Below are 27164 nucleotides of genomic sequence, written 5' to 3' on the forward strand. Positions count from 1 at the left end.
CTTGGGCAACAACACCAATTTCTGCCTTTTCCATCTTTTGGGGAATCTACACCCATCAAGGCATCTCTGTATAGCTGGCCCGAACATGTTCGGGTTCGCTATGATTGCTACCTTGAGAGCGCTGTTCGGAACTACATCAGGCCCTGGAGCTTTGTTCGTTACCAGGGATTGGGACATCGCGAGTAACTTTTCGATCGACAGCGGAGGCACCATTTCAACCGCACCCATATTGCCTTGCGGTGAAGGAAGCCAGGGACTTGTGGCTCGGGACGGGAGAGTACCTCGATAATCCGATAATTGGTTTTCGACATCTTGATGCAACTTTTTCGTACTTTGATGTTTTTCCAATACTTTTAATGAAACTGAATAGCATCCCCGCTTAAACCTTCAGTGTTGGCTTCCAAAAACTTCTCTGTCGAAGTGATTGGTTCTCCACCCACGGATCTGACAGGGATCCCCGGACCTCGGATGTTGCACGCCATAGTTGACCTTAAATCGAATTGCTAGATGATCACTATGGGTGTAACCCTTATCTACCCTCCACTACGAGTCTAGTGCCAGACCAGGACTGATAAACGTTACGTCAACCCATGACTCGACCCCGTTCCTTCTGAACGTGCTATGACGACCCGCTTACGATCCACTAGGTCGGACCTCGCCTACAATAGAACATACCATTGATCTTGGCTATCGCGACAGCATCAACACCTCTTGGGTACCGGGTACCGCCCCGTCGTACAAATAGCCGCCATCCTAGACCAGTCCACCAGCCAATTGCTGTTATCGACAGGGACGTTGTACGGGTCGGACAGGAGAGCGACATCGGTCCTCAACTCCGAGACCGACTGCCACAGCAGCTGATGGGTAGTTGTACAGTGGTTAAGATTCAGCTGTGTTACTTGCACGATTTCTTCTTGTTTATCTCTCCGATGGGACACGAAGATCCACCCGTAACGTGGTTACAGGCTCAGGGGTGATTCAAATATGACGTCCACTACTTTTTGGGATTTCCAGACCCCCTCCCCCCTCTGTCACGCTTTTTTGTATACCTAGTACATGTACTGTCACCAAATCTTAGACCCCCTCCCCCTAAAACTTGTGACATCATTTTTGAACGACCCCCACTGTTTGCTGGCGCAGATGAGGCAATTTGGTGTCTTATCGCCTTCATGCACCTGGTGCCCCTCCTCACTACAACGACGAAACAGGTTGTTACGATCTGGGCCCTTACAGTTGAAAGACTTGTGCCCCAACTCTAAGCACCGATGGCACCTGTCCACTGAAGGCGACTGGAGTTTGCTCATACTGACCAGCCGATCTTCAACTTCCCTCGCTCCATTACCTTTTTGGCTTCCGCAACCGATAACCTACGATAGGCTACTTGTGTGCCTAAGGGACCGTCTCTTAGGCGTACAGAGGCCTTCTCATCTCCTGACCGGAGTTTAATCACCGTGGACACCTATTTGTTGTTTTAATTGGCTTTTTTTCGGTGACAAATAAATCAAAACAGCAATTTAGCGTTACGCGTTTCGGCTTACTACGCTTCAGCCATCATCAAACCCTACTAGCTGTTTGTCTGACTGAACAGCTAGGAGGTTGCCAGCTAGTAGCGTCTGACGATGGCTGAAGCCAGAGTGTATGTAATTAAGAGTGGCGATACTGTCAGAATTGGAACAAAATTTATCTGTCATTTCCATACAAAATCTTGTTCCAAACGAGCATGAGACCTGTCAAATGCGGCACATGTCGCCACTCTTAATTACACTCTGGCTGAAGCGTAGTAACAATTAAAACAACAAATAAGTCTTCTAATCTCGTCCAGTTGCTTGCACTGGAGGGTCACTTCCGGTCTCAACAACCTCATCTCGGCGCCGTCACAAAAAACCTCTTGGGCCAGCTTGCTGTAGTCCAGTGATCCCCAAAGTGCGGCCCTCCAAGCCTTTTCCTGCGGCCCGCGAAGGTTTTCCGAGAATACACTAAATGTGGCCCATTGATAAGATTTATATGACAGCAAAAGCATTTTATCATTCCCAATATCTCGGTGTACTCCCCAACAAACAATTTTAGCAGAATAAGCTAGTTTTTCAGCTGAAAATGACTATTTTTGGTCATAGAAGCGCATTACTGACCTTCAGTGTTTGTTGAGTCGGGAACCTGCCAACTCCACATCAATATGATGTTGAATCACGATTTATACTTCGTGAATAGTTATTATCATTATGATTCATTTGATTCATAAAATGCATAACTTCATACATGGATGATATGTAGGCCGACAGCAAATATATTTCGGTGTTATAGAAAATTTGTATTTAATCGCGAATTTAAAGGAAGTCAAGGTTGAACTACCGGTAAAAACAATGTTGCCATACACTGTTCCGTAAAAAGAATGCTTTTATTTGTTTAAATAAGTTTGGTTTTGGGGAAATTGAGCAGACATTTTGTGGATTATTGTGTCCAGAAAACATGTTAACTATCAACAATGGATACTGCTCAGATTACCATTCGAATTATTTTCAGAATCGCAAGCAGATTATGTTCAGAGCCTTCAATCGGATTCTGTCCAGATTCTCAAATAGAATGCTAAACGGAAATTGAAATTTCAAACAAATTCCGAAAGTTCTCGGTCCCGAATATCTACCAGAATTCTGTTCAGACTCGCGAATGGATTCTTTTTAGAATTCCAAACGGATTCTGTTTAAAATTCTGGTCGAATTCTGTTCAGATTCCCGAACGAACTCTTTTCAGAATCTCATAAGGAATGTTTAGAATCGTGAACGAACCCCGGAAAACGGTACTATGTACCAAAAGTCAGCTATGGCGATTAAATCTTTAGAATGAAATGTCCTTATAAGTACATATTTGATTTGAAAAAAAAAACACAGGTTTAAAATATTTTGTCCAAATAGACAATATTCTGTAATATGCAATATTACCACAAAAGTTCAACTCAATGGACGCAGTGGTTCTACGCCACAACAAAAAAAAATTCAATGTGAACTGAAAAACAAATCTTGCAAATATACTGCGGCTTCGGCATATCTTCCCGCTTCGGCAGCTCAAAAATTCTGCACGGCCCTTGATAGCAGGCATGCTGGGGACCACTGCTGTAGTCAGTCCCACTGACTTGCACTCCGCATTTCAGAATCAAGATCATTTCACCGGTCTTAGTGCGTCTGACGCTTCGCACGTCCTGACCCAGCGCCAGAATCTTTTCGGCCGCCCGCATCGATTTAAGGACTTCGACGTACTTTTTATTTATTTATTCATTAATTTACAGTTTTCGACTATGTTATTAATCGTACAGACTAAAAAGCTTAAAAAACTAATACGTGACTTGAACATTCGTTACTTAAATTAAAATCATACAAATTACTGATTGCATTAAAACATTCATAACAAACGTCAAACAGACTTTTTGCTGATATAATGATATAATACGAAGAGCCTCTGAAGAAGCATTCTCCTACTCTTACGAATAGGCAGCGGTGCTCATATGGTGGCAGCTCACGTCGATTACGCCAGGGAAGCCTTCGAAGCGCAAATCTGATGAAAGCTTTCTGGACACGTTCGATTCTCGCTATTTGCGTTGCGTGATACGGAGCCCATACGACTACACCATACTCTAGAATGCTGCGCATTATCAGTTTTCACCAACAAGGCCTCGCCTCTGTCCTTAGCTTTCTTGGCGGGTCGAGACTTCCGCTTTGCCCTACTGACCAGCTGCCAGGGATTTTCGGTCCCTTGTGCCGATGGCACCGGCCGGCTGGCGACTTGAGTTTGGTTGATGCCTTTTTGGTCAGAGAAATTGTCTTCTCGGGTCGACGCCTCTCGGGCTCCTCTGCACCTCGATCTGCTCCGTTCAGACGACGTCTGGCCTTTATAGTCGCACGTCGTTTGGCTTTGCTCTGAGCGCCTTCGCCAGATTGCTGCCTGAGTCGTTTCTGGTCAGGCGCAGTCTTATCTTAATTGGCCGTCAGGGCGAAATCAATCGCCTCTTGAGCCATAGTCGCTCCTCCAACGAAGGAGAAGACATCGGTTTGGGCACCTTTGTCGGCCTTCTCTCTTCCCACCACCTGCCTGATAAACACATCCTGTTCTACCGACGTGTTCAGAGTCAGATCAGCGCAGGTCAGGTAGGAGCCTACTCCTACCCAGCAGGCAAAGCTTAGTGGCAGGATTGGACAATGCTCACCACGGTTTTAGGGGACGGAAGTCAGCCTAGCCATTAGCCCACTCGTCGTTTCGAGTCAGTGTCATCCGGCTTTATTAAGAGAGTAGAATGTCAGACTACCAGCCCTCACTTTCACAATATTACAATATCCAAAACATGGTCCGTTAACAAGCGGCCAGAATGCCATAATCAGGATATCACTGATATTGATCCTGATGTGCCAATTGGCACTTCCTGGGCTCCTATCCTGTGCGCTTTGAGCGGCACACGGACGCTTTAACCTTCGGGGACTCGCGCCGTTGAAAAAAATTCAACAGCTTCGAATAAAGCACGCTTCTCGCTCACAACACAGGCGGGACTGCGTGAGCGGTCCAGGATGAAGCGAATCCCGGAAGGTTAATAGTGCATGGTTGTGGACACATGCAGCTTTTTATAGAGGTTCAACAGAGCCCACTGTCAAACCCAACCCCGAGTAGACGAAAACAGCTCAATAATATCGAATGTTGATTAGATAGCAATATGAGATATGGACATGACTGATATAAAAGATAAAAGATCAGACGACAATATCAATATTTTGCACTAAAATATCAAGAGGATATCAAGTTATGCTATAGGTAAGAAGTGATCAATATAATATGTCATTAGTTTGTTCTTATCCATAGCATATCTTGATATTTAAATGATATTTCAGTGCAAATTTTCGATATTGTTGCGTGTTCTTTTATCTCTTATATCGGTCAATATTCTTGTCCATGTTTTGTTATTCTGTTCATGGCTTCTACCCGGGACCACATCCTAGACAAGTCCCCCAACTCACAGTGACCATAGGGAGGGACCGTTGAGCCCTTGGACAAAGTCCTTGCAGTCCCTTCTGATATATACGCGTAAATGGAACAATGCATGCAGCGATAGAATCGTCGCGGCGATGGAATCGCTTAGGTCTAGGGGAGTTTTGAGCCTATAATCATTGAATAGTAGAAGGCATGCCCAAGAGGTATAGCATGAGCAATCGGGCGTTGGATATCAACACGAACAACCTTTTCAACTTTACGAGAACAGGGCTAGCAGTGGAGAAATTCGAAATCGCTTCCTGTTGTTGGTGCAAGTAGCTTTTGAATGAGGTTCAATAGTTCAATAACGACAATCTCTTGTTGAGTAATTTATCCGTCTGTGAACGTATTAGACCTACGCATTTTTCCTTGTTATCGGTTTTTAATCTTTCAGAGCTCGGACAGTCCTCGCAATTTCGCTCATCTTTTGTATACCTTGCGTGTTTTTTTTAAATGTGTTGTATTTTTCACAACAAAGTGAGTTCCCGTTGGTCATAATTATTGTCTTTTCTTGTTTCGTTTATACCTCCACTATTTGTATTATTATTCTAAATGAAATATGTTCAAGCTGCCCCCGGTTGTAAACGGCGTGGCACCGCCACTTCGGTGCCGTTGACTATACTCGATCCACCACGACGACCGTATTTTATTAAGTTCACAGACCTTATTAAGCTGGATACTAAAACAGAGCATCCGCGAAAAATTTGAATTTTGAGCTGTATTCCAAACTTTTATTGGGTTAACTGGACGATTAAGGATGCAATCTAACAAAACACTTCAAGAAACCTCTTTAGCTAATGGAGTTCAACAAGAATGGAAAGCATAATATTTATCTCAGAATCAACTGCCTAAATTACGTGTGAGGCATACAGTTTCACTTGAATCACTTAAAGTAGAGCCTCATGCCTCAGCCATGCTCTCCATCAACAGGTTCGTTACGGTTCGAAACGAAAGAAGCGGCAACTTTTGTAGCTAACGCATTTTATCTGTTCCGTGCAGTCACCATTGATAATCCACTTTCCGGAAAATAATCAGCTGTGATGGGCTGTGATGCCCAATACCATTTTGTCGAGACTGCCAGCCAGTGGATTTTCTGACTATCACTACGACACTCGGTATGATGAGTCACGGAAACACGATACAAGCACGGAAAGCGAATCGCTTCATAGGAAAAGAAATAAACAAGTTCAAGGAAAGCACTCACCAAGTTGAACCACATCCCACGTCAATCAATGACACAACAAAATGAGCCAAGTCTCGGCAAAAGTTATTACGTATCATGCATAGAACTTTGCTTCCACCGCCTGTCGCCATGCTATCCACCGCACCGTTCCCAAGAGGGTAACGTATTCAAATTCAATGTCAATAAAATGTGTCAAATACGGTCGTTGGGGAGCACGTCCATGCGGCATAACGGAAACGATAGAGCAAACGATTCGATTTCGATCTGCTGAACAACTCAAAGTGGCTCATGATGGCTGTTGAGGAAATAGCCCGAAGCGATTTCAGGGGCGACCTTATTTGGCGCAAAAATGGAAATGACAAGCTCACTTGCTGCTGAGCTGAGAGGTAAATGGCCCGTAAGGTCATTATCGAGACACTCCCTCCCCACCGCTCTGTGGTGAAGCGACGATGTTGCCGCGACGATTAAGATTGCGAATTGGAGTGGCGATTCTCAATGCCGTAAAACAACGCGTTTTATAGTTTCTATGACCTGCTAACGCTTCATGGTCGGCTTTAAACCAGGGCGAACCAAGAAGATGAGAATGTTCGCCTTCAGCTACACTTAATGATTTTTTTTTGTGTTTTATAGAATCGTTTAACAACCAGAACTACCGTGAAGGGGGTTATTTTTTATTACAAGCCCTAAATCAAATTCTCTTTGATAAATGACAGTCGAACAAAACACTTTACTTTTATTTTGTTTTATCCTTAATTTTACCTTTACATTATATTTACAATATAGGATAGAATATTCAACTGTGTTCAAAACCATCATTGTTCGGAATGACTCATAAACGAGGATATCCAATAAGTTGGTCGGTGCTTAAATCATGCTCCCATAACTTCGTAATCCAATTTTGGATCACTTGTCCGCCGATGGCAATGGTGGCGACGAAATTGTTCGACTGACACAATGTAACCCGAATCCAGGCGGACAGGTCCAGACTCCAGAACTCCCAGACTCAGAACATTCGAATGTACATGCAGCGGAAAAGCGCATCGAGCGGAAGCACAGTTCATAATATAAATGAGATTTGACTGTATCTCAATGGTTTATGGCGCTTGCCATAATCGTAAAGTATCGCTTTAAAATTGCAATCGCGTGGAAAGAAATCTTCCCGGCTAAAAGTGAGGGGGTTTTATTGCAAAATCCATTTTCGGTTTCCTTTTTTTTCGTATGTTCCCACAATGATATAACGTGACCTTTCCCTCTCCGCTCTGCTCTTTTTGTTTCCCTAGGTTATGGACACATTGCACCGAAGACGCACATGGGTAAAATATCAACCATATTTTATGCCATATTGGGAATCCCTTTGATGCTGCTTTGTCTGTCCAATATCGGTGACATTATGGCGAGCTCGTTCAGGTGAGTGAACAAGATTGAAAAGTGATTCGAGTTATCGGAGATCAAATTTATACGTTGAACGGTAGTTTAAACGGAGAAAAGTAATCTAATTTTGTCGGCAAAGTGAAGTTACATGAATTCGAACATATGGCTCAATGCTAATGATCTGGTTATGTTTTTGCTATCAAAACAGTACCGACTCATGCTATGATTGGGTGACAGGCAAGCGAATAGTTAGATTTTGCACAAAAAGGTACTTAATTTAATTAAAATTAATACGTACCGAAAAAAAGTCAACCCCGTCTTCGTCAAGCGTTTTGTTAGGTACTTTGAGCATTAAGCAATCATCATTCTTTGTGAAAACCGCGCAATATACATTAATGGCACAACTTATGGACTTTCCCTTAAATTGCGTAGCAGAAATTCGAGTATCACGCGGCAGTACACAATGAATACGATTCTCAAACAATAAACAACACTCAGAAAAACAATCGTTAAAACCGTATACCAATGCAGTGCTCGCGTTGATGACGTTGGGCTCGGCACTAAAATGATACTGGAAATATAATAACACTCCTTCATGAAGCTTATGATAATTTAACCGGCTTATCCATTCAGCGTTTTCCCCACGGCAAAAGCTTATTACTTTCGGCTGATCCTACTGTTCTCCGATTTTCCGTATATTGAATCCTTTCATTTTCTTTCCTTGTTTGGCTTTTCACCGCTCTTAAGGTTCCTTTACTGGAGAGTTTGCTGCTACGTGTGCACCCGGGAGCCGAAGCGATCCAATTCCCGTCGCAGCCGCAGCAGCCGGGGCACCATTCGGCAAGGGTGAGTAATAAAGTATTAAGAAATCGAGATTTACATAAAGTCGGTATTGAAATAATTCTCTTTGGGCTTCCTTCCGATTCTTTTCAACGTTGAGCTCCTTGGGAAGGGTGAATTCCGATTTCGACAGGATGCAACGATAAAAATGCAAGGTAATGGTTGTTCATCGCATGAATGTATGAACCAACGGTTGTGGATGTTGTTCGCATATCGTTCTTAGTAAATTGAGACATGTTGAAGTATTCTACCAGCTTATACCAGTTAGCGGCTAGTTCTATTACACGCCACGGGGAGTATGGAACCGTATTGGTGACGCTAGGTGATATCTGTAGGCTCGTTTAAAATTCTAGAACCTAGGGACGATTCTAAGCATATGCGGTATTTCGAAAAATTTCGTTTTAGGGCATTCGAAACGAAATTCCGCGGAATTTCGCGGAATTTTAGTATGGCGAAATCTGATTTTCTGATTTCGTTTCGTATCGATCAATTTTAAAAATTTCGACGAAAAAATCATGCTTTTAACGAAATTAAACGGAATTTCGCGGAATTTCGAAATAAATTTTTAATATTTTAAATTTTCATATTGTAAAAAAATTTGGCTGCGCCGCTGAATAAAGCCATTCAAACTCTATTTAAAATTTCATAACGTACATCGGGGCAAGTTGAAACGGTTTTTTTCAAAGTTGAACTTTGTAGTGCTATAAAAAAATCATTCTTTGATAAATTTTGAGTTCGTTTGCGGCATTTGCTAGTTCGGAGCAAAGATTCTACATAAAAAATAGCAACCTTACCAAACTTTCTTATAAATAGTTAGTATACTAAAATTATATTTTTATATGCTTAGTTTCAACTTCTCCACGTATCGGGGCAAGTTGAAACACTGCGCTGTATACAGACATTAGCTAATTTTGCCGTATCAAAAACAAAATATAGTACTCAGTGAAACTCAAGATGCACAAGGTTGGTATGGTGACTGTACTGCCAGGACACTCATAAGAGTCCCATGTAAATGTTGATGTAAACTTCTGATGATTTTGAATATCTTTCAGACGTTAGCTCAAAATTGTCTCCTGTTAAGGTCACTCCTGACGGAATCCAATTTTCAAAGTACTCGCATTTTCAAGGGCACACCATTCGATACGGAAGCAACGCACAACTGTCATTTTTATTTTTTTCATTTTTGCTGCGTCGCACATAGGAGTAAATAAGCCAATTCTTGGACAAAACTATTTTTTGCGGTTATTTGGGCATGATATTCCTAGAACGATGTAATAATTGTCAATTATGCAGGAAAATGCAATTTTTCTGATAAATCTATCCACCTAACAGTGTAAAACCAGATAAAAATGTCAAAATACATATGTTTTCAAATAAAACCTCGCGTTTTATGTAAAATCTCTTGCTTTCGCTACGCGAACGATTCTAAAATATATAATATTCATATAAGTAGCATATGGTAGTCCGAAGCACCTTCTTTCCCCGCAAAAATATCCACAAGGCCACATGGAGATCACCTAACCAAGAAACGAAAAACCAAATCGACCACGTTCTAATCGACGGTAAATTCTTCTCTGACATCACGAACGTCCGCACTTACCGCAGTGCGAATATTGAATCCGACCACTACCTCGTTGCAGTATGCCTGCGCTCAAAACTCTCGACGGTGTACAACACGCGTCGAAGTCGGACGCCACGGCTTAACATTGGGCGGCTACAAGATGGTAGACTAGCCCAAGAATACGCGCAGCAGCTGGAAGTGGCACTTCCAACGGAAGAGCAGCTAGGCGCAGCGTCTCTTGAAGATGGCTGGAGAGATATTCGATCCGCCATTGGTAGCACCGCAACCGCTGCACTTGGCACGGTGCCCCCGGATCAGAGAAACGACTGGTATGACGGCGAATGTGAGCAGTTAGTGGAAGAGAAGAATGCAGCATGGGCGAGATTGCTGCAACACTGCACGAGGGCGAACGAGGCACGATATAAACAGGCGCGGAACAGACAAAACTCGATTTTCCGGAGGAAAAGGCGCCAGCAGGAAGATCGAGACCGTGAAGAAACGGAGCAACTGTACCGCGCTAATAACACACGAAAGTTCTATGAGAAGTTAAACCGTTCACGTAAGGGCCACGTGCCACAGCCTGATATGTGTAAGGACATAAACGGGAACCTTCTTACGAACGAGCGTGAGGTGATCCAAAGGTGGCGGCAGCACTACGAAGAACACCTGAATGGCGATGTGGCAGACGAAGATGGCGGTATGGTGATGGACCTGGGAGAACGCGCGCAGGACATAATTCTACCGGCTCCGGATCTCCAGGAAATCCAGGAGGAGATTGGCCGGCTGAAGAACAACAAAGCCCCTGGGGTTGACCAACTACCAGGAGAGCTATTTAAACACGGTGGTGAGGCACTGGCTAGAGCGCTGCACTGGGTCATTACTAAGATTTGGGAGGAGGAAGTTTTGCCGCAGGAGTGGATGGAAGGTGTCGTGTGTCCCATCTACAAAAAGGGCGATAAGCTGGATTGTAGCAACTACCGCGCAATCACATTGCTGAACGCGGCCTACAAGGTACTCTCCCAAATTTTATGCCGTCGACTAGCACCAACTGCAAGGGAGTTCGTGGGGCAGTACCAGGCGGGTTTTATGGGCGAACGCTCCACCACGGACCAGGTGTTTGCCATTCGCCAAGTACTGCAGAAATGCCGCGAATACAACGTGCCCACACATCATCTATTCATCGACTTCAAAGCCGCATATGATACAATCGATCGGGACCAGCTATGGCAGCTAATGCACGAACACGGTTTTCCGGATAAACTGACACGGTTGATCAAAGCGACGATGGATCGGGTGATGTGCGTAGTTCGAGTTTCAGGGGCATTCTCGAGTCCCTTCGAAACCCGCAGAGGGTTACGGCAAGGTGGTGGTCTTTCGTGTTTGCTATTCAACATCGCTTTGGAAGGTGTAATACGAAGAGCAGGGATTAACACGAGTGGTACAATTTTCAATAAGTCCGTCCAGCTATTTGGTTTCGCCGACGACATAGATATTATGGCACGTAACTTTGAGAAGATGGAGGAAGCCTACATCAGACTGAAGAGGGAAGCTAAGCGGATCGGACTAGTCATCAACACGTCGAAGACGAAGTACATGATAGGAAGAGGTTCAAGAGAAGACAATGTGAGCCACCCACCGCGAGTTTGCATCGGTGGTGACGAAATCGAGGTGGTAGAAGAATTTGTGTACTTGGGCTCACTGGTGACTGCCGAAAATGACACCAGCAGAGAAATTCGGAGACGCATAGTGGCTGGAAATCGTACGTACTTTGGACTCCGCAAGACGCTCCGATCGAATAGAGTTCGCCGCCGTACCAAACTGACAATCTACAAAACGCTAATTAGACCGGTAGTCCTCTACGGACACGAGACCTGGACGATGCTCGTGGAGGACCAACGCGCACTTGGAGTTTTCGAAAGGAAAGTGCTGCGTACCATCTATGGTGGGGTGCAGATGGCGGACGGTACGTGGAGGAGGCGAATGAACCACGAATTGCATCAGCTGTTGGGAGAACCATCCATCGTTCACACCGCGAAAATCGGACGACTGCGATGGGCCGGGCACGTAGCCAGAATGTCGGACAGTAACCTGGTGAAAATGGTTCTCGACAACGATCCGACGGGCACAAGAAGGCGAGGTGCGCAGCGGGCAAGGTGGATCGATCAGGTGGAAGATGACTTGCGGACCCTCCGTAGACTGCGTGGTTGGCGACGTGTAGCCATGGACCGAGCCGAATGGAGAAGACTCTTATATACCGCACAGGCCACTTCGGCCTTAGTCTGATTAAATAATAATAATCATATAAGTAGCAAGAAACCCGTTGTTAAAGCTCTATCCCTAAATGGATTTTCTAACATTAACAAAGGGAAAAAGCATCTAACTTATTTTAACCCATGTCCAAGATCCCAAAAGAAAAATGGTTGTCTAAATTCGCATGCACAGAAGTGAACACTGTTTTGCTTGAACACTCTTTTCTCCTTAGCTTACACCTTAACCTTGAAAATTAGGGTCTGAAAAGGTGAAGCCTGTAGGTAGTAAAAAATATAAATCACCTGTATTCTATATACCATGGCTTGAAACAACAACGATTACCATGTCCGAGTTGAAGCCCACAAGATATCATAGCTAGCCATGATGAAACTATCATAATAAGGCACCGTTCATAAATTATGATCACTTCAATGAAAACGGGTTCATCCTAAATCTAGGTAGTAACAGATTTCTCTACAATGCAGAATTTATAGATAAGCGATTTCAATATAAGGTTTTCGAAAAGATATCAACGAAACTCATGGGAGACCCATTATTCTATTTGTGTCATGGCAAAATGCATGCTAAATAGCATGCTTTTTTTTCCTGGATTCGTTATATGTGGTAATTTATGAACAAATGTTAAAATTTTGTTTTAAAATTATGAAAAATCGCATTTCATTCAAATAGCTCAGAATCTAATTTGCGGACGTTTGCGGACGAGTTTTTACGAGGAATGCTTAGTCCATATCTTGAAGTTACACCCAAGTGATTTACCTTTGCCGGATCTTGCTGTATAGATTAACTTTTCCTCTGAAGAAAAACATAAAAAATAGAAAAAATAGTGATTTTCAAGTGGTCACCACCTGAAACATAAAATTTATAATTTGACCATAAACATGAACAAAATGAAGACATACAACTATAATCTACTCATTGTGTACTAATAATAGCTTGTTGATAACATTTATGTTGTGTAAAAATCAGATTTCCCAAATACTCCACAAATAAAATAGAAAAAATCCAATCCAATACCTCATTTTTGAGCCCTAAGTATATTTTTTTATAAAATTTTGGGTCATTTCTGAAATAGCCATAGTATGCAGAATGCTTTCAAGTATCTAAAAAAAATATAAGAATGTACAAACGTTGAGAAAAAAAATTTGGGTTTTGTCCACGAATTTGTTCTAGTTACTCTTCTGTGCGTCGCAGCATGCGTGAAATAATAAAAATGACAGTTGTGCGTTGCTTCCGTATCGAATGGTTTTTTTTTTATCTTTCGTTTATTTGGAAGGCTCATTTGCCGTGAAGCGTTACGGAGCCGAAATCAAGTTTAACAATACATTTCTTGATTCTTATACATAGTGTTAGTTTTGTGGAACCGAAAGACTCGCGGTTTAGTCGAGGTTAGGGAATACAATAATACAGTAGGAAAGGAAAGGATTTTAGGGTGCTTAAGTAATTACTATGCTGATGTTCACAAAGTTGACATTCCTCGCATTTTTACATCTGTAACGGGACAAACAAACTTTTTTTGGGAGACAACGACGAGAGGAAGACATACGGAAGGGATTAACGACAGACATGGAAATGTACAACAAGAGGAAGACATTCGATATGGGGTACGACAGACAAGGGAATGGGCAGACAATGATTACAGGTTTACATCAGCAACTTTCAAAAATTGGTGGACCAGGGATATGTACTCGAGATCAAGGCCCGACAACACTTCCCTAATAGGCTTTGGTTGTTTTCCTCGGACCCGGAGATGTTCAGTTAGCGCAGATCTGGGGCCACGGTGCTCCTCGCACGCCCACACGACATGATCGATGTCCTGATAAGCCTCGCCGCAAACACAGAGATTTCCTTCCGAGAGCCCCACTCTGAAAAGATGTGCATTTAGAGTGTAGTGATTGGACATTAGACGACACATGGTTCGAATGAAGTCTCGTCCCATATTTAATTTTTTAAACTATGGACGCTTCGACACCTGCGGGCGAATTGTATACAGTCATCTACCCAACTCCCCATTTGTTTATTTCTGTTGCCAGCTGTTCAAGGTTTCCTGGCGAACTAGTGCGAAAAAATGCATCGAAGGTGATTTTCCGATCGTAAATATCACCTTCCATAGCGCCCACCTTAGCCAAAGAGTCCGCTTTCTCATTTCCCGGAATCGAGCAATGAGCAGGGACCCAAGCCGTGGTGATTGTATAAGACCGTTGTGATAAGGCACTCAAAGCTTTCCGTATCCCATTCAGAAGATACGCTGAGTGCTGAACCGGTTTCATTGACCGAACAGCCTCCAAGGAACTTAGACTGTCGGTGAAGATGAAAAAGTGGTCAGGAGGTAGGGATGCGATTTGCTCGAGTGAATAGTGTATAGCTGCTAGCTCAGCAGTATACACGGAACAAGGCTCTTTGAGCTTAAAGTAGGCGCCATGAAAAACGTTGAAAACACCGAAACCAGTGGAGTCATCAATTTTTGACCCGTCTGTAAAAAAGCTTCTCTCCTCACTGGCGTGCCCGTATTTGCTTGCAAATAATGGAGGTATGACCTCCGCACACAGAAAGTCTGGTATTCCATGAACCTCCTGCTTCATGGACAGATCAAAAGTAACAGAGAAACTGTAAGAGTCTAAGAAGTTAGCACGATTGGTATCTACCGAAGAAGGGCTTACCTCCAGCGTTATGTACCAGTGGTAAATACTCATGAATCGAGATTGAGGGTTTTGTTCGAGCAGCTTCTCGAAGTTATCAATGACCAATGGATTGAGAACCTCACAGCGGATGAGGAACCGGAGCGATAATTCCGCGAAACGATCTGTTAGTGGCAGTACTCCCGCAAGTACTTCCAAGCTCATTGTATGTGTCGAATTCATACATCCTAACGCGATACGGAGACAGCGGTACTGAATCCTTTGAAGCTTCAGCATGTGTGTTTTAGCCGCGGACTGGAAGCAGAAACTACCGTATTCGAGGACCGACAAAATGGTTGTTCTATACAACATCATAAGATCTTCGGGATGCGCTCCCCACCATGTTCCGGTTATTGATCGCATGAAGTTGATCCGTTTCTGGAATTTTTGTGTCAGATACACAATGTGCTTCCCGAAGGTACATTTCGAGTCGAACCAGACCCCGAGGTATTTAGAAGATATGCTATGAGTGATTGTCTTACCCATCAGTTGGAGCGGGAACTTTGCCGGCTTATGTTTTTTGAAAAGACAACCATCTCAGTTTTCTCCGAGAGAATTCGATACCCAGCTTCGTAGCCCAAGTGGACAAATTGTCCAGAGTATCTTGCAACGATCCTTGCAGATCAACCGATGTTGGCCCCGAAACGGATACAACACAATCATCTGCAAGCTGTCTCAACGAGCAATTTGGCATGAGACATTCATCAATGTCTCTGACGTAAAATTGTAAAGAAGGGGCTCAAACATGAGCCCTGGGGAGACCCATGTAGCTAATTCGTGAAGTTGCCGAGTCACCATGAGAAAAACTCATACGCTTCTCTGACAACAAATTGTACAAATAGTTGTTCAAAATTGGTGAAAGTCCACACTCGTGGAGTTTGTCAGATAAGACATCGACGCAAACTGAATCAAAAGCCCCTTAATGTCCAAAACACTGAGCCCATTTGCTCTTTTTAGCGAAAGTAAGCTGAATTTCTGAAGAAAGCAACGCAAGACAGTTGTTCGTTCCCTTGCCCCTGCGGAAACCAAATTGTGTATCCGACAACAAACTATTCGATTCAACCCATTTGTCTAGCCGGAAGAGAATCATCTTCTCCAACAGCTTCCGAAGACATGACAGCATCGCGATGGGGCGATACGAGTTACAATCCGACGCGGGTTTTCCGGGCTTCTGGATGGCTATCACCCTCACTTCCCTCCAATCATCCGGAACAATGTTGCACTCCAGTAACTGATTGAACAAGTTCAATAAGCGCCTCTTCGCGACGTCTGGGAGGTTTTTGAGCAAATTGAACCTGATTCTATCCATCCCTGGAGCGGAATTGTTACATGAAAGGAGAGCAAGTGAGAATTCAATCATCGAAAAGGACGATCCATATCATCCCTGTCTGCAAAAGCATCACGTAGCTCTTGCCTCACCGGTACCGAATCCGGACAAACTTTCTTTGCGAAGTCAAGTATCCACCGCGACGAGCTTTCACGATCTTCGTTTACGGACGACGCGTTGCACATTCTTCTCCCGACGGTCCACAGAGTTTTCATTGAAGTCTCGCGCGATAAACCTTCAACAAAAGTGCGCCAATATCCGCGCTTCTTCACTTTGACCAGTTTCTTGAACTGGATTTCGAGCGCGGTGTATCGTTTGTGAAGAACGATCGCCCCGTGTTTCCGAAATTCTTTGAACGCGGCGGATTTCTCGCGATAAAGTTGCGTACACTCGATGTCCCACCACGGACTGTAGGGTTTCCTACGAACCGAAGCTCCTGGCACTGGCCGGCTTTGTGCCTGAAGAGCGCTGTCAAGGATCAACTGGGATAGAAACTTGTACTCTTCCCGCGGGGGAAGTGCTTCTATCGACTGTATGCCATCGCTGATGGCGTCCGCATATTTGCCCCAATAGATGTGCTTCGTGAGTTCATATGAAAGATCGATGGAAGCAGATTGCTTATGTCCATTGGAAATGTATCGAATGGTGTGCCCTTGAAAACGCGAGTACTTTGAAAATTGGATTCCGTCAGGAGTGACCCTAAGGAAAAGTGATAAAATAGTAGGCTTTGTTCTAGAATTTTGAAAATCAAATCCTTCTTGTATTGTCCATCTTGATATTTACTCGGATTACTTTTCAGGATGATTAATTATTTTGTTCGCTTGAATTGTGCGCTTGATCAATTCGTTTGTGGCTTCTTCGTAAATTCACATTAATTAACCAGCATATCTCTCACAAATCCCTCGATTGAATAAATAAGGGACTGGGGAAGTGAAAGGTGGAGTTAACAAAATGGTTACATGCTCTGTTTTATTTTTTTGAAAGCCAGTGCTCACTACGAGGAAAAGTAGATTAAGAATCTCAAAATAAAACCGATTTCATTTTAAATTGCGAGGATGACGTTTTGACGCACCACGCATTTCTAATTGCCCCGATGGGTTGAAAATGCGGAGCAATTTCAAATGACAAAAATACGAAAATTTACCGGGTCTTTCATCGATTTTTTATAATCATTATGCACTAGCAGACCCGACGAACTTCGTTTCGCCTAAAATTGATTTATTTTCTGAATAATTCTTGAGTTATGAAGAAATTGATGTTTCATTTGTATGGGAGCCCCCCTTTCCAAAGGAGGGAGGGATCTCGAACCATCTTAGGAACCTTCCCGGCCCCAAAAACCTCTGCATACAAATTTTAACGCTGATCCGTTCATTAGTTTCGAAATCTATAAGGTTCAGACAGACAGAAATTCATTTTTATGTATATAGATTGGATGATTACCTACCGTAAACATTTGATGGAAAAAAAACTCTTACAAACACCATTTTGAGACTTATTTCATTGGCACGCCTAAAACAACTACCATGATATGTGAAGCAACTTTATCCAATGGAAATTTGCAGGAAATCGTGAATTCCAGCGTTAACTTTTGGTTTTTGTTCAGGGGGTCCATTATACGCACGGGGTCCATTACTAGCACTCTGCCTAATATTTCGCAATAAATGCTAATGTCTGCGTTCTAGTTTGAGCATTAAACTAGTTTACATTTAATAGCTAACATTGTTCTCAAGGTCTGAAAAGATTTATAACCTTTGTTTTAAGCATTATATTAATTTTCTTTTTCCTTCTAGCAGTTATATTTTTTCAAATGAAATCTTTTGTGCTTGTAACTTTCGCTTCTCTTACATAAATAATGGATATTTCTATCGAGTTTCTATCGAGGAAGATAAACATCGATTTTTGAAACATATTGTATGGAAGGTTCTGTACCAAATTAATTTGGTTACACTGGCGACCACCTCATCAGAGCTACCGACTGAATAGTAACAAGGCGGACACGATTGAATTGTCACATCATGTCCTAGCTTTCAGCAAACACGTATGCCTATTTTTTATTGCTAAAACACAGCAAATAGTTTATTGAAAATCAGCAAATAACCGTATTTTGTACGGAAGTCTGTTTTTTATTATGCTGAGCTGCAGAAATAAAAAACTTATTGTGTATTTTTAATATTGCGAAAATTGTTTGGATACTCAAAATTACCTTCATCCTATAATTTCAGTAGACCCTCAAGACCCTCAACTTCAGTAGGTTCAAGTTCCCTATATTCTCAATTTTTCAGACTGTTATAGTTTTTTATACATTCTATTTCCAATGGTTTGAATTTCCAGGCCTTACAGATTCATCATGGAATGGAGAACGTTTTCCAAGGCGCCAGGCAATGTGAGGCAAGTAGGCTGAACCCGGAACTGTCCCGCATAATCCGGGACATTTGTAACCTAATGCCTACATGCAGATAGCGTAATGGTGTTGCTAGAGTCACAGGCTATCTCACAGCTATTATTGTTAAGGTCCGACTCCCATCAGCGCACCATAGAATTTTTCTAATCGTTCTTACACAAAGTGAGTGTCACTTCACCGATTAAACGAAAAAGGTTTTCGTCTAGCAGTCACGATTTTCGTTTATCTTCAAAGTCCGAGAAAAAATGATGGATGAAAAATGCCCCTCACCATAACCAAAAAAAAGCTCGCCTAATATTTCCATCAGACCTCAGTAAAAATTTAGAAAAAGTCGAGTTTACACACTTAGTTTTTATTTCTGCAGCTCGGTAAAAATTCGCATAGCCGTGCGCCAGCAAAATAAATAACTGATATTCCGGCAAAAATGATGTTTGTTAGACTGGTAAAAAAAAAGTGTGTACTACTGCAACCAACAGCTGTTTGGAAAGTCTCACAGATTCAATAAATCTTCATGAATTTGGTTGGAAATTTGCCTGGAGACTTTATTCAAGATGTCGATTGAAATGGAAGGGTGGCACTTTGATCTGTAATACTTTTCAAAATGATGAACAGATCCAATAAATATGAAATCTGTTGATTGCAGTTAAAAAATCAGCTTTAATTTATTTTTATTGAGGCCTGTTGGAAATATTAAGCGATGAATATTTTTACGTTGTTTCTGGTAAAGAGGCATACTTTTGAAAATGGTAAACAGGTACAAAACTGATGTCCTTTTGTAAAATTAAGCTAGATTATACCTATGGAACTTGGGTAACAATATTTTTCTTTAACAATATTAAACAAAATTAATTTTCTTTTATTCGTATTCTTTTTATTAGTTTTTTGCATTATGTATAAAATGCAAAAAAAAACTATTCAATAAAAATTCCGCGGAAATTTTTTAAAATTTCGTTTCGTTTCGAAAAATTTCGAATCAAATGGACCTCAATTTCGTTTCGTTTCGAAGTATCGGAAGTAAATCTGAATTTCGTTTCGTTTCGTTCCGAACCAACAATAGCATTTCAAATTTCGTTTCGTTTCGTTTCGTCAGGAAAAAATGTGTTATCGCATACCCTTAGACGATTAAAATATGACGTATAGGGCACTGCACGGACTACTTTGTCTCTTTCTTGCTGCAAAGAAATTAGAAAACAACAAGGCCAGTAAACGTCAAAATTTATGCGAAACGAAAGAGAAAGAGATGTTTCCGTGCAGTGCCCTATAATAGTTTTTAAGGTTTATCGACCCCACCCTACCCTCTTTATCAGGCTTTTTTGTTTACTTATAAGGATATGCGATAACACACTTTTTCCTAACGAAACGAAACGGAACGAAATTTAAAACGTCTATGTTGATTCGAAACGAATCGAAACGAAATATAAATATAAAATGCACAAAGATATGTATTTCAGATTGTATTTCAAAAATGTAGTCGCAAAGTTTTTACGGCAGAGGTTTTTTTTCCAATTTCGTTTATTTGGTAGGCTCAGGCGTGTATAACACTTTACGGAGCCATTGTTCTTTGTGATATATACAATCAATATCATTTTATTATACGGTTAGTAAGAGGGGGGTAGAAGCCAGCGTACTCGTGGTGACTCGAGGTTAGTTTACAATGTTTAAGGATGGACGGGGCTTAGGATTTGGGATCAGGAAATTTCAGCTTCTCATCCGGGCATTTGGCGTCAGTGACGATGTGGCGTGTCGTCGTGCTCGAGGAATGGTTCGACTAGGAGCATCTTCCGGATGGCAAGAGCTATGGAGCTCTACGGAACAAAAAGGCAGAGACAGAACAAAAAAAAACTTTAAAGAAAGAAAAAAAAAACAAAATGTTAGATTTTGATGTCAGAAGCACAAAGAAAACTATAAATGGCCTGCATAAAGACAACATCACGATCTCCCAAAACACCGCGAACTTCCCTGAAGGGTTGTTTACTCGGCAGAGGTTTGCCAGGTATGAAGAAATAGTTTTTCTTTTCTCATACAAACAGTTGTACCAAAAGGCTCGGAGGCCTAAGCGGAAGTGAGGAAATTGGCCTTTGATAAGAAAGAGGCGCTCTAAAAAGACTTCACAAGGGCCTTAGGAATCCTCGCCACAGGTTTGCCGTGGAAGACGTTTTATAGAAGATAACTAAATACGTATTTGACGACTCAGAATGGGATTATGTAACGAATCGAAACGAAATATAAATTTGAACCGTTTGTTTGAGAAACTGCATATGTAACATTTTTTGCCAAAATGGGATTTTCATATATTCTGAATCCTCTTCCAAAAATACGCATTCTGGCAAAAAATACGAATAAATTGTTCAGGAATGTATGATTTTTTTTTTCGTTTGTTTGAGAAACAACATATGTCCACGCACTTTGAAGAGCAATTATGGAGTACTGCTTACAGTTTTTGCACTGGAAGTGCCCCAGGGTGTTGAGTTTTGCCAAAAACTATTGATCTGTATCGAAGAAATCGAAAGGTTCGTTGCCAATTTGTTCAAAAACAGTTTTTTGTTGTTTTCTCGAAATTGTGTAAAATGGACTTATGCAGTTTCTCAAACAAATGATTCATTTACTTTCGAGACTTCGGAACGATACGAAATCGAGGTTCATATAATTCGAAATTTTACGAAACGAAACGAATTTTTTTTTCGCGGTAGTTTTTACATTATGAGCGCAATTCTGATTCCATTTTTCTACAGTAAAATAACTGCTTTGCAACCAATAGAGTTATAGTAACAGAAAAACAGTCTATGATAAATTGCCGCGTTCCCGTTGGCTAGAAGGTCATTCTCCCACATTAATGCCGCTTTCAAAGGAATAATCTTGAAGTGTGTGCTCCCGAATCCGATCAATTTTATATCAGTTCAGTTTTATATCAGTATATAAAAATATAGAAACTGTGGGATTTTGTTGTGCTCGGATTCAAATTCTGTTGAAAACCTTATTTCACTTAGAATTATGTAATTATGCTGAAGCATACTTCATATTGTCTTATCAGCTTGATTTTATGGTATTGAGCATACTCAAAACCAGGAAATGAATGCAAAGATTTTATTTTTTTATCTAGTGTGATCCTCATTTACATCTGCCAGGCGTATACGCAGATAAAGTTGTTAATAGCATACATTTGCTCACTAGAAGAATCCTCTACACCTCTCTAAAATGCACAAAGATATGTATTTCAGATTATATTTCAAAAATGAAGTCGCAAAGTTTTTACGGCAGAGGTTTGCCAGGTATGAAGAAATAGTTTTTCTTTCCTCATACAAACAGTTGTACCAAAAGGCTCGGAGGCCTAAGCGGAAGTGAGGAAATCGGCCTTTGAAAAGAAAGAGGCGCTCTAAAAAGACTTCACAAGGGCCTTAGGAATCCTCGCCACAGGTTTGCCGTGGAAGACGTTTTATAGAAGATAACTAAATACGTATTTGACGACTCAGAATGGGATTATGTAGTAAGCGTTAATAGAAAAATTTGTATAACATTATGTTTGGAAAACAGTTTTATGATTTAGTTCAGCGGCGCAGCCAAAACATTTTATAATATGTACACGACCGTACGAGGCAGTATGGTTTAAGTTTAAATTTGTTTCGAAATTCCGCGGAATTCCGTTAAATTTCGATAAGAGCTAGTTTTATTTAGCGAAATTTTTATATTTTTACAAAACGAAACAAAATCAAGAAATCTGATTTTGCCATGCTCGAGCCACCTGAAACGAATTTTTTTGAAATACCGCCTATTCCTTTATTTAGTATATGCACACTGACATAAAATCTTAGAACCCCTCTCCTCTAATACCTTGGACGTCATTTTTGAACGACCTCCTATCCGAGTGTGCTGACGAACTCGATATTCATTCTGTATTACCAGAACCGTCCAAGAAGGATGGCGACTGTGAGGGCGGTCAACCTGAATTTCAATACTCAAACAGTCTGTGGGGTACTGTTATCTGTATTGGGATCATCATCGCTAACTGTCGATTGGCAGTATGACTAATTATTCTTCGTCGTTATCGTGTCTGCCATTCGTATGTCTTCCGTAAACGCTTAAGGATAAGAAGTCAGAAAAATTCTGGTTGTGCTATTTTTAAACTTGGCTGCGTACTACACAGTAGAGGAACATAATTTGGTTCCGCAGTGTGACGCCACACTGCACGGTTCGAGGCCACATATCTCCATCCTCGATTGCGCCCCACACTCGCCAAATAATTGTGGTCCGACCATCTCACTCTCTGTGCTCCCCGGAAGGGAACACCATCTTTTCAGGATTGCGGTCTGGCATTCTTGCAACATGCCTTGTCCGTCGTATCTGTCCAGGCAATTTTCGTCTAAATTCCGAACTCGCCGTAAAATTGGACGAGCTCGTGGTTCATCCTTTGCCACTACACGCCATTCTCTGGACTCCTGTCTTCCACTCCTGCAGTAGCTATTCCGTGTCCTAGATTCCAACTACCAGTCTGGTTCGGTTCGATTCGGTTCGGTTCGAGTAGTCATCAAGAACTGCCGCCGGCGGTTCTTCAGTGGGAGCGATACCATGGGGAGAGGATGTCAACCATAGCAAGGCAACCAATGCTGGATCCAAATATGGGCCCTGCATCGAGCGGCAGGCCGAATGGCTGGGGTCCAAGTCCACAACAAATCGCAGCCAGGCAGGAAATATCCAAGGATCTGCTGACATTCACTGGAAACCCGGAAGACTGGCCTCTTTTCATCAGCTCGTTTATCAACTCTACCGACGCGTGTGGGTACTCAGACGCGGAGAATCTGGCTAGGTTGCAAAGGTGCTTGAAAGGAAATGTTCTTGAGGCGGTGCGCAGTCGTTTACTGCTTCCGTCTTCGGTGCCCAGTGTTATTGCTACACTAGAGACTCTTTACGGTAGACCAGAGCTACTAATAAACACGCTGCTGCAGAAAGTACGTGGAACTCCGGCTCCGAAGCAGGATCAGTTAGAGACTTTGATTGTACCTGCATTGCATTGCACCTCGATAACCCGATGCTGCTGTTCGAGTTAGTGGACAAGCTACCCGCTAGCATCAAGCTAGACTGGTCACTGTATAAACAACGGTTTACGGTCGTGAATATCCTGTCATTCTCGCACTACATGGTAACCTTGGTGAGAGCAGCGACGGACGTAACTCTGCACTGCGAACCGAAGCAGCCACAACAGTTGCAGCAACGCGGAGAGAAGGGTAACAAAGATAGGAATTTCTGTGGCGCGCATTCCACTGAAGAGGCAACTAAAGTGCCGCGGGAAGAAGATGTCATCTGCAAAGACAAGACGGAGTCACCGTGCCCCCTGTGCCTAATCTGTAAGGACCCTAATCATCGAGTGAAAAACTGTACCGTGTTTGCGAGGAAAAGGTTGGACGAGCGTTGGAAACTCACGGAACTTCTGGGATTGTGTCGTATCTGCTTGGGTTTGCATGGCAAGCGTCCGTGCAGAATTCGGCAGAAGTGCGAGATCGATGGATGTCAGCTTCGGCATCTTTCTCTCTTGCATTCGAAGCAGCAGATAAGCGAAAGTAAGCAAGAGGAAATGGAATCGAAACCAGGCCCGTCTAGCGCGATTACCAGCACTTTGTTTCTAAAGCGGTACTATTTCCGGTGGAGCTGCACGACGTTTCTAGACGACGGATCGGCAAAGACCTTGGTGGACGAGGAGATCGCGAAGGAGCTGGGAGTGACTGGAGAAACGCTGCCGTTGTGTCTGCAGTGGACTGCCAACGTAAAACAAGTCGAAGCGAATTCACAGCAAGTTGCAGTAGAAATATCAGGCGAAGGCGGCGAAGCTAGATTTCCCTTGAGAGACGTGCGGACGGTACGCAAGCTGGATCTGCCACGACAATCATTGCGTTACTCGGAGTTAGCGCAAGTATTTCCGTACCTACAGGGATTGCCGATTAAAGGATACGAAAACGCTCTGCCTCGAATCCTCATCGGAAACGACAACGCGCATGTTACAGCGATGCTGAAGGTTCGGGAAGGCCAGCCAGGAGAACCTATCGCAGCTAAATCGCGACTCGGGTGGACCGTCCACGGATCCCAAATCGGAGGTGTTACTCGCGCGCACAGCTTCCATATTTGTATAAATGCCGGGATGACAAGAAGACGCTGCAGGATCTATTGAAGCAGTACTTTGCGGTAGAAAGCCTGGGGGTCGACATTGTGACATATCCGGAGTCGGAGGAAGTGCGACGAGCGAAGCAGATACTGGAAAATACCACGAAACGAGTAGGGCAACGATTCGAGACCGGACTGTTATGGAAGTACGAATGTTTTGAGTTCCCGGAAGTTACGCAATGGCGGTTCGACGGCTGAAATGTTTAGAGCGGCGTATTAGTAGAGACCAAGTGGTTGGCGAGAGTGTTCTGCAGCAGTGGTCCGAATATCAGGCAAAGGGTTACGTTCATAAAGCGACACACGATGCTCTTAAAAGGACCGGACCTACTGAACACGCTATTGGATGTCCTCTTCGGATTTCGGCTCTCTGCGCCGATCTGAAGGAAATGTTCCATCAAATTCAGATTCGGCCGGAAAATGGCCACTCTCAACGTTTGCTATGGAGAGAAGATTCAACTAAATCGCCGGACGTGTACCTTATGAATGTCGCGACGTTCGGAGCGGCATGTTCACCCTGTTCGGCACAGTCTGTTAAGAACCGAAACGCCAAGGAGCATTCGTTGAAGTATCCGAAAGCGGCTGATGCCATAGTACGGAAGCACTACGTGGATGATTATCTCGACAGCGCGGACACGATCGAGGAAGCAGTGAAGATAGCATTGGAAGTCAGACATGTTCACTCCCTCGAGGGATTCCACTTGCGAAACTGGCTGTCAAATCCCAAAGAGGTTCTTGAACGGGTCGGGGAGAACGATACAGCAATTCAAAAGAGTCTCCAGTTAGACAGCAGAAGCGCTACAGAACGAGTTCTTATTCCTGTTTTGGAAACCGGAATAAGATGTGTTCACCTTTTCGACGAAGCTAGCGATTGAAACGCAGCATCCTACGAAGCGGCAAGCATTGCGCGTCGTGATGAGTCCGTTCGACCCAGCCGGGTTATTATGCTTCTACCTTGTCAACGGGAAAATTCTAATCCAGAAGCTATGGAGAGCGAAGACCGATTGGGATCATCAGATACCGATAGCACTGAAGGAAAATTGGACGCGCTGGACAAACTTGTTTCAACACCTCGGAGAAGTTCGAGTACCTCGTTGTTATTTTCCGCATCATGCGCTCGAAGATCTTATCGAGCTGCAACTGCACATTTTCGTCGATGCCAGTGAAGAAACGTACGCATGCGTAGCGTATTTCCGGGCGGAGTTTCCAGGTGGAGTAGAGCTAGCGTTAGTTGGAGGGAAATCAAAAGTAGCGCCTCTGAATACAGTATCGATCCCACGACTCGAACTGATGGCTGCAACTTTTGGAGTACGGTTCCTGAAATCCACTAGGAACGGGCATTCGCTAAAAATCGACAAAGCGGTTTTATGGAGTGACTCCAAGACTGTGCTGGCATGGATAAATGCAGATCATAGGAACTATCGACAGTTTGTCGCATGTCGCGTGGGTGAAATACTATCTAAGTCGGACGTTGAGCAATGGCGATGGGTGCCGACTAAGGAAAACCCGGCCGATTTAGCCACTAAGTGGGGAAAAGGTCCCTGCTTATCTCCTAGTGGCATATGGTTTAGAGGACCAGCTTTCTTGTGTTTGCCGGAAGACAAATGGCCCAATGAAGTGAAGCCGTCGAAACAGACGACGGAGGAAGAGTTGCGGCCATGTCTCGTGCATACGGAGACGACTGTGGATTTGGTGATCGACTGGGCGCGCTTCTCCAATTGGACACGTTTACTACGTTCTGTGGCATTTGCTTTCCCATTTTTCGCAAAATCTACGGAAAAAGGTGAAGCAGCAGGCAACGACGGCTGGACCGTTGACACAGCAAGAGCTGGTGCTAGCGGAGCTGGTTATATTCCGCATGGTGCAAAGCGAGCAATATTTCGACGAAGTAGTAGTCTTACACAAGGAGCGAAATCAGCAGATGATGCCGAGTTCGGCAAGTTTGGAGCGTACGAGTAAGATCCGAAATTTGACGCCGTACATAGACGACGACGGAATGCTTCGGTCGGAGTCCAGAATCTGCGACGTTCGTGTCACATGATACCAGATTTCCGATCATCTAACCGCCGGCTGCGCCACACATGGGTGGTTCTTGGGAACGATTGGTTAGGTCTGTTAAAACGGCGATGGCAGCAATCAAAACTACTGAAATCCCGAAGGCCACTGACGTTCATTCCTTTGGAAAGCGAACAGCAGGAGGCCCTTACGCCGAACCATTTTATCCTGTTGAGTTCTGCTGGAGTGGTGCAACCACCGAAGATGCCGGCAGATCCAATGATGGTCAGCAGAGCAGAATGGCAACTCTGCCGGTCCATGGTAGATCAGTTTTGGAGGAGATGGATACGGGAGTACCTGCCGACTTTTGCACGGCGGACCAAGTG

General features: G+C 43.2%; 1 protein-coding gene across 1 annotated transcript in view; it reads left to right on the forward strand.

The window, feature by feature from the left end:
* LOC134219102 (uncharacterized) overlaps positions 1-27164 on the forward strand; it is a 434839-nt gene that overhangs the window by 333105 nt on the left and 74570 nt on the right. Inside the window, exons 5-6 of the mRNA XM_062697795.1 lie at positions 7471-7597; positions 8309-8407. Of these exons, the coding sequence (XP_062553779.1) occupies positions 7471-7597; positions 8309-8407 (226 nt within the window). The remainder of the gene's footprint in view (positions 1-7470; positions 7598-8308; positions 8408-27164) is intronic.

This window comes from Armigeres subalbatus, chromosome 3 (assembly GCF_024139115.2).
Source record: "Armigeres subalbatus isolate Guangzhou_Male chromosome 3, GZ_Asu_2, whole genome shotgun sequence".
Taxonomy (NCBI): Eukaryota; Metazoa; Arthropoda; class Insecta; order Diptera; family Culicidae; genus Armigeres; species Armigeres subalbatus.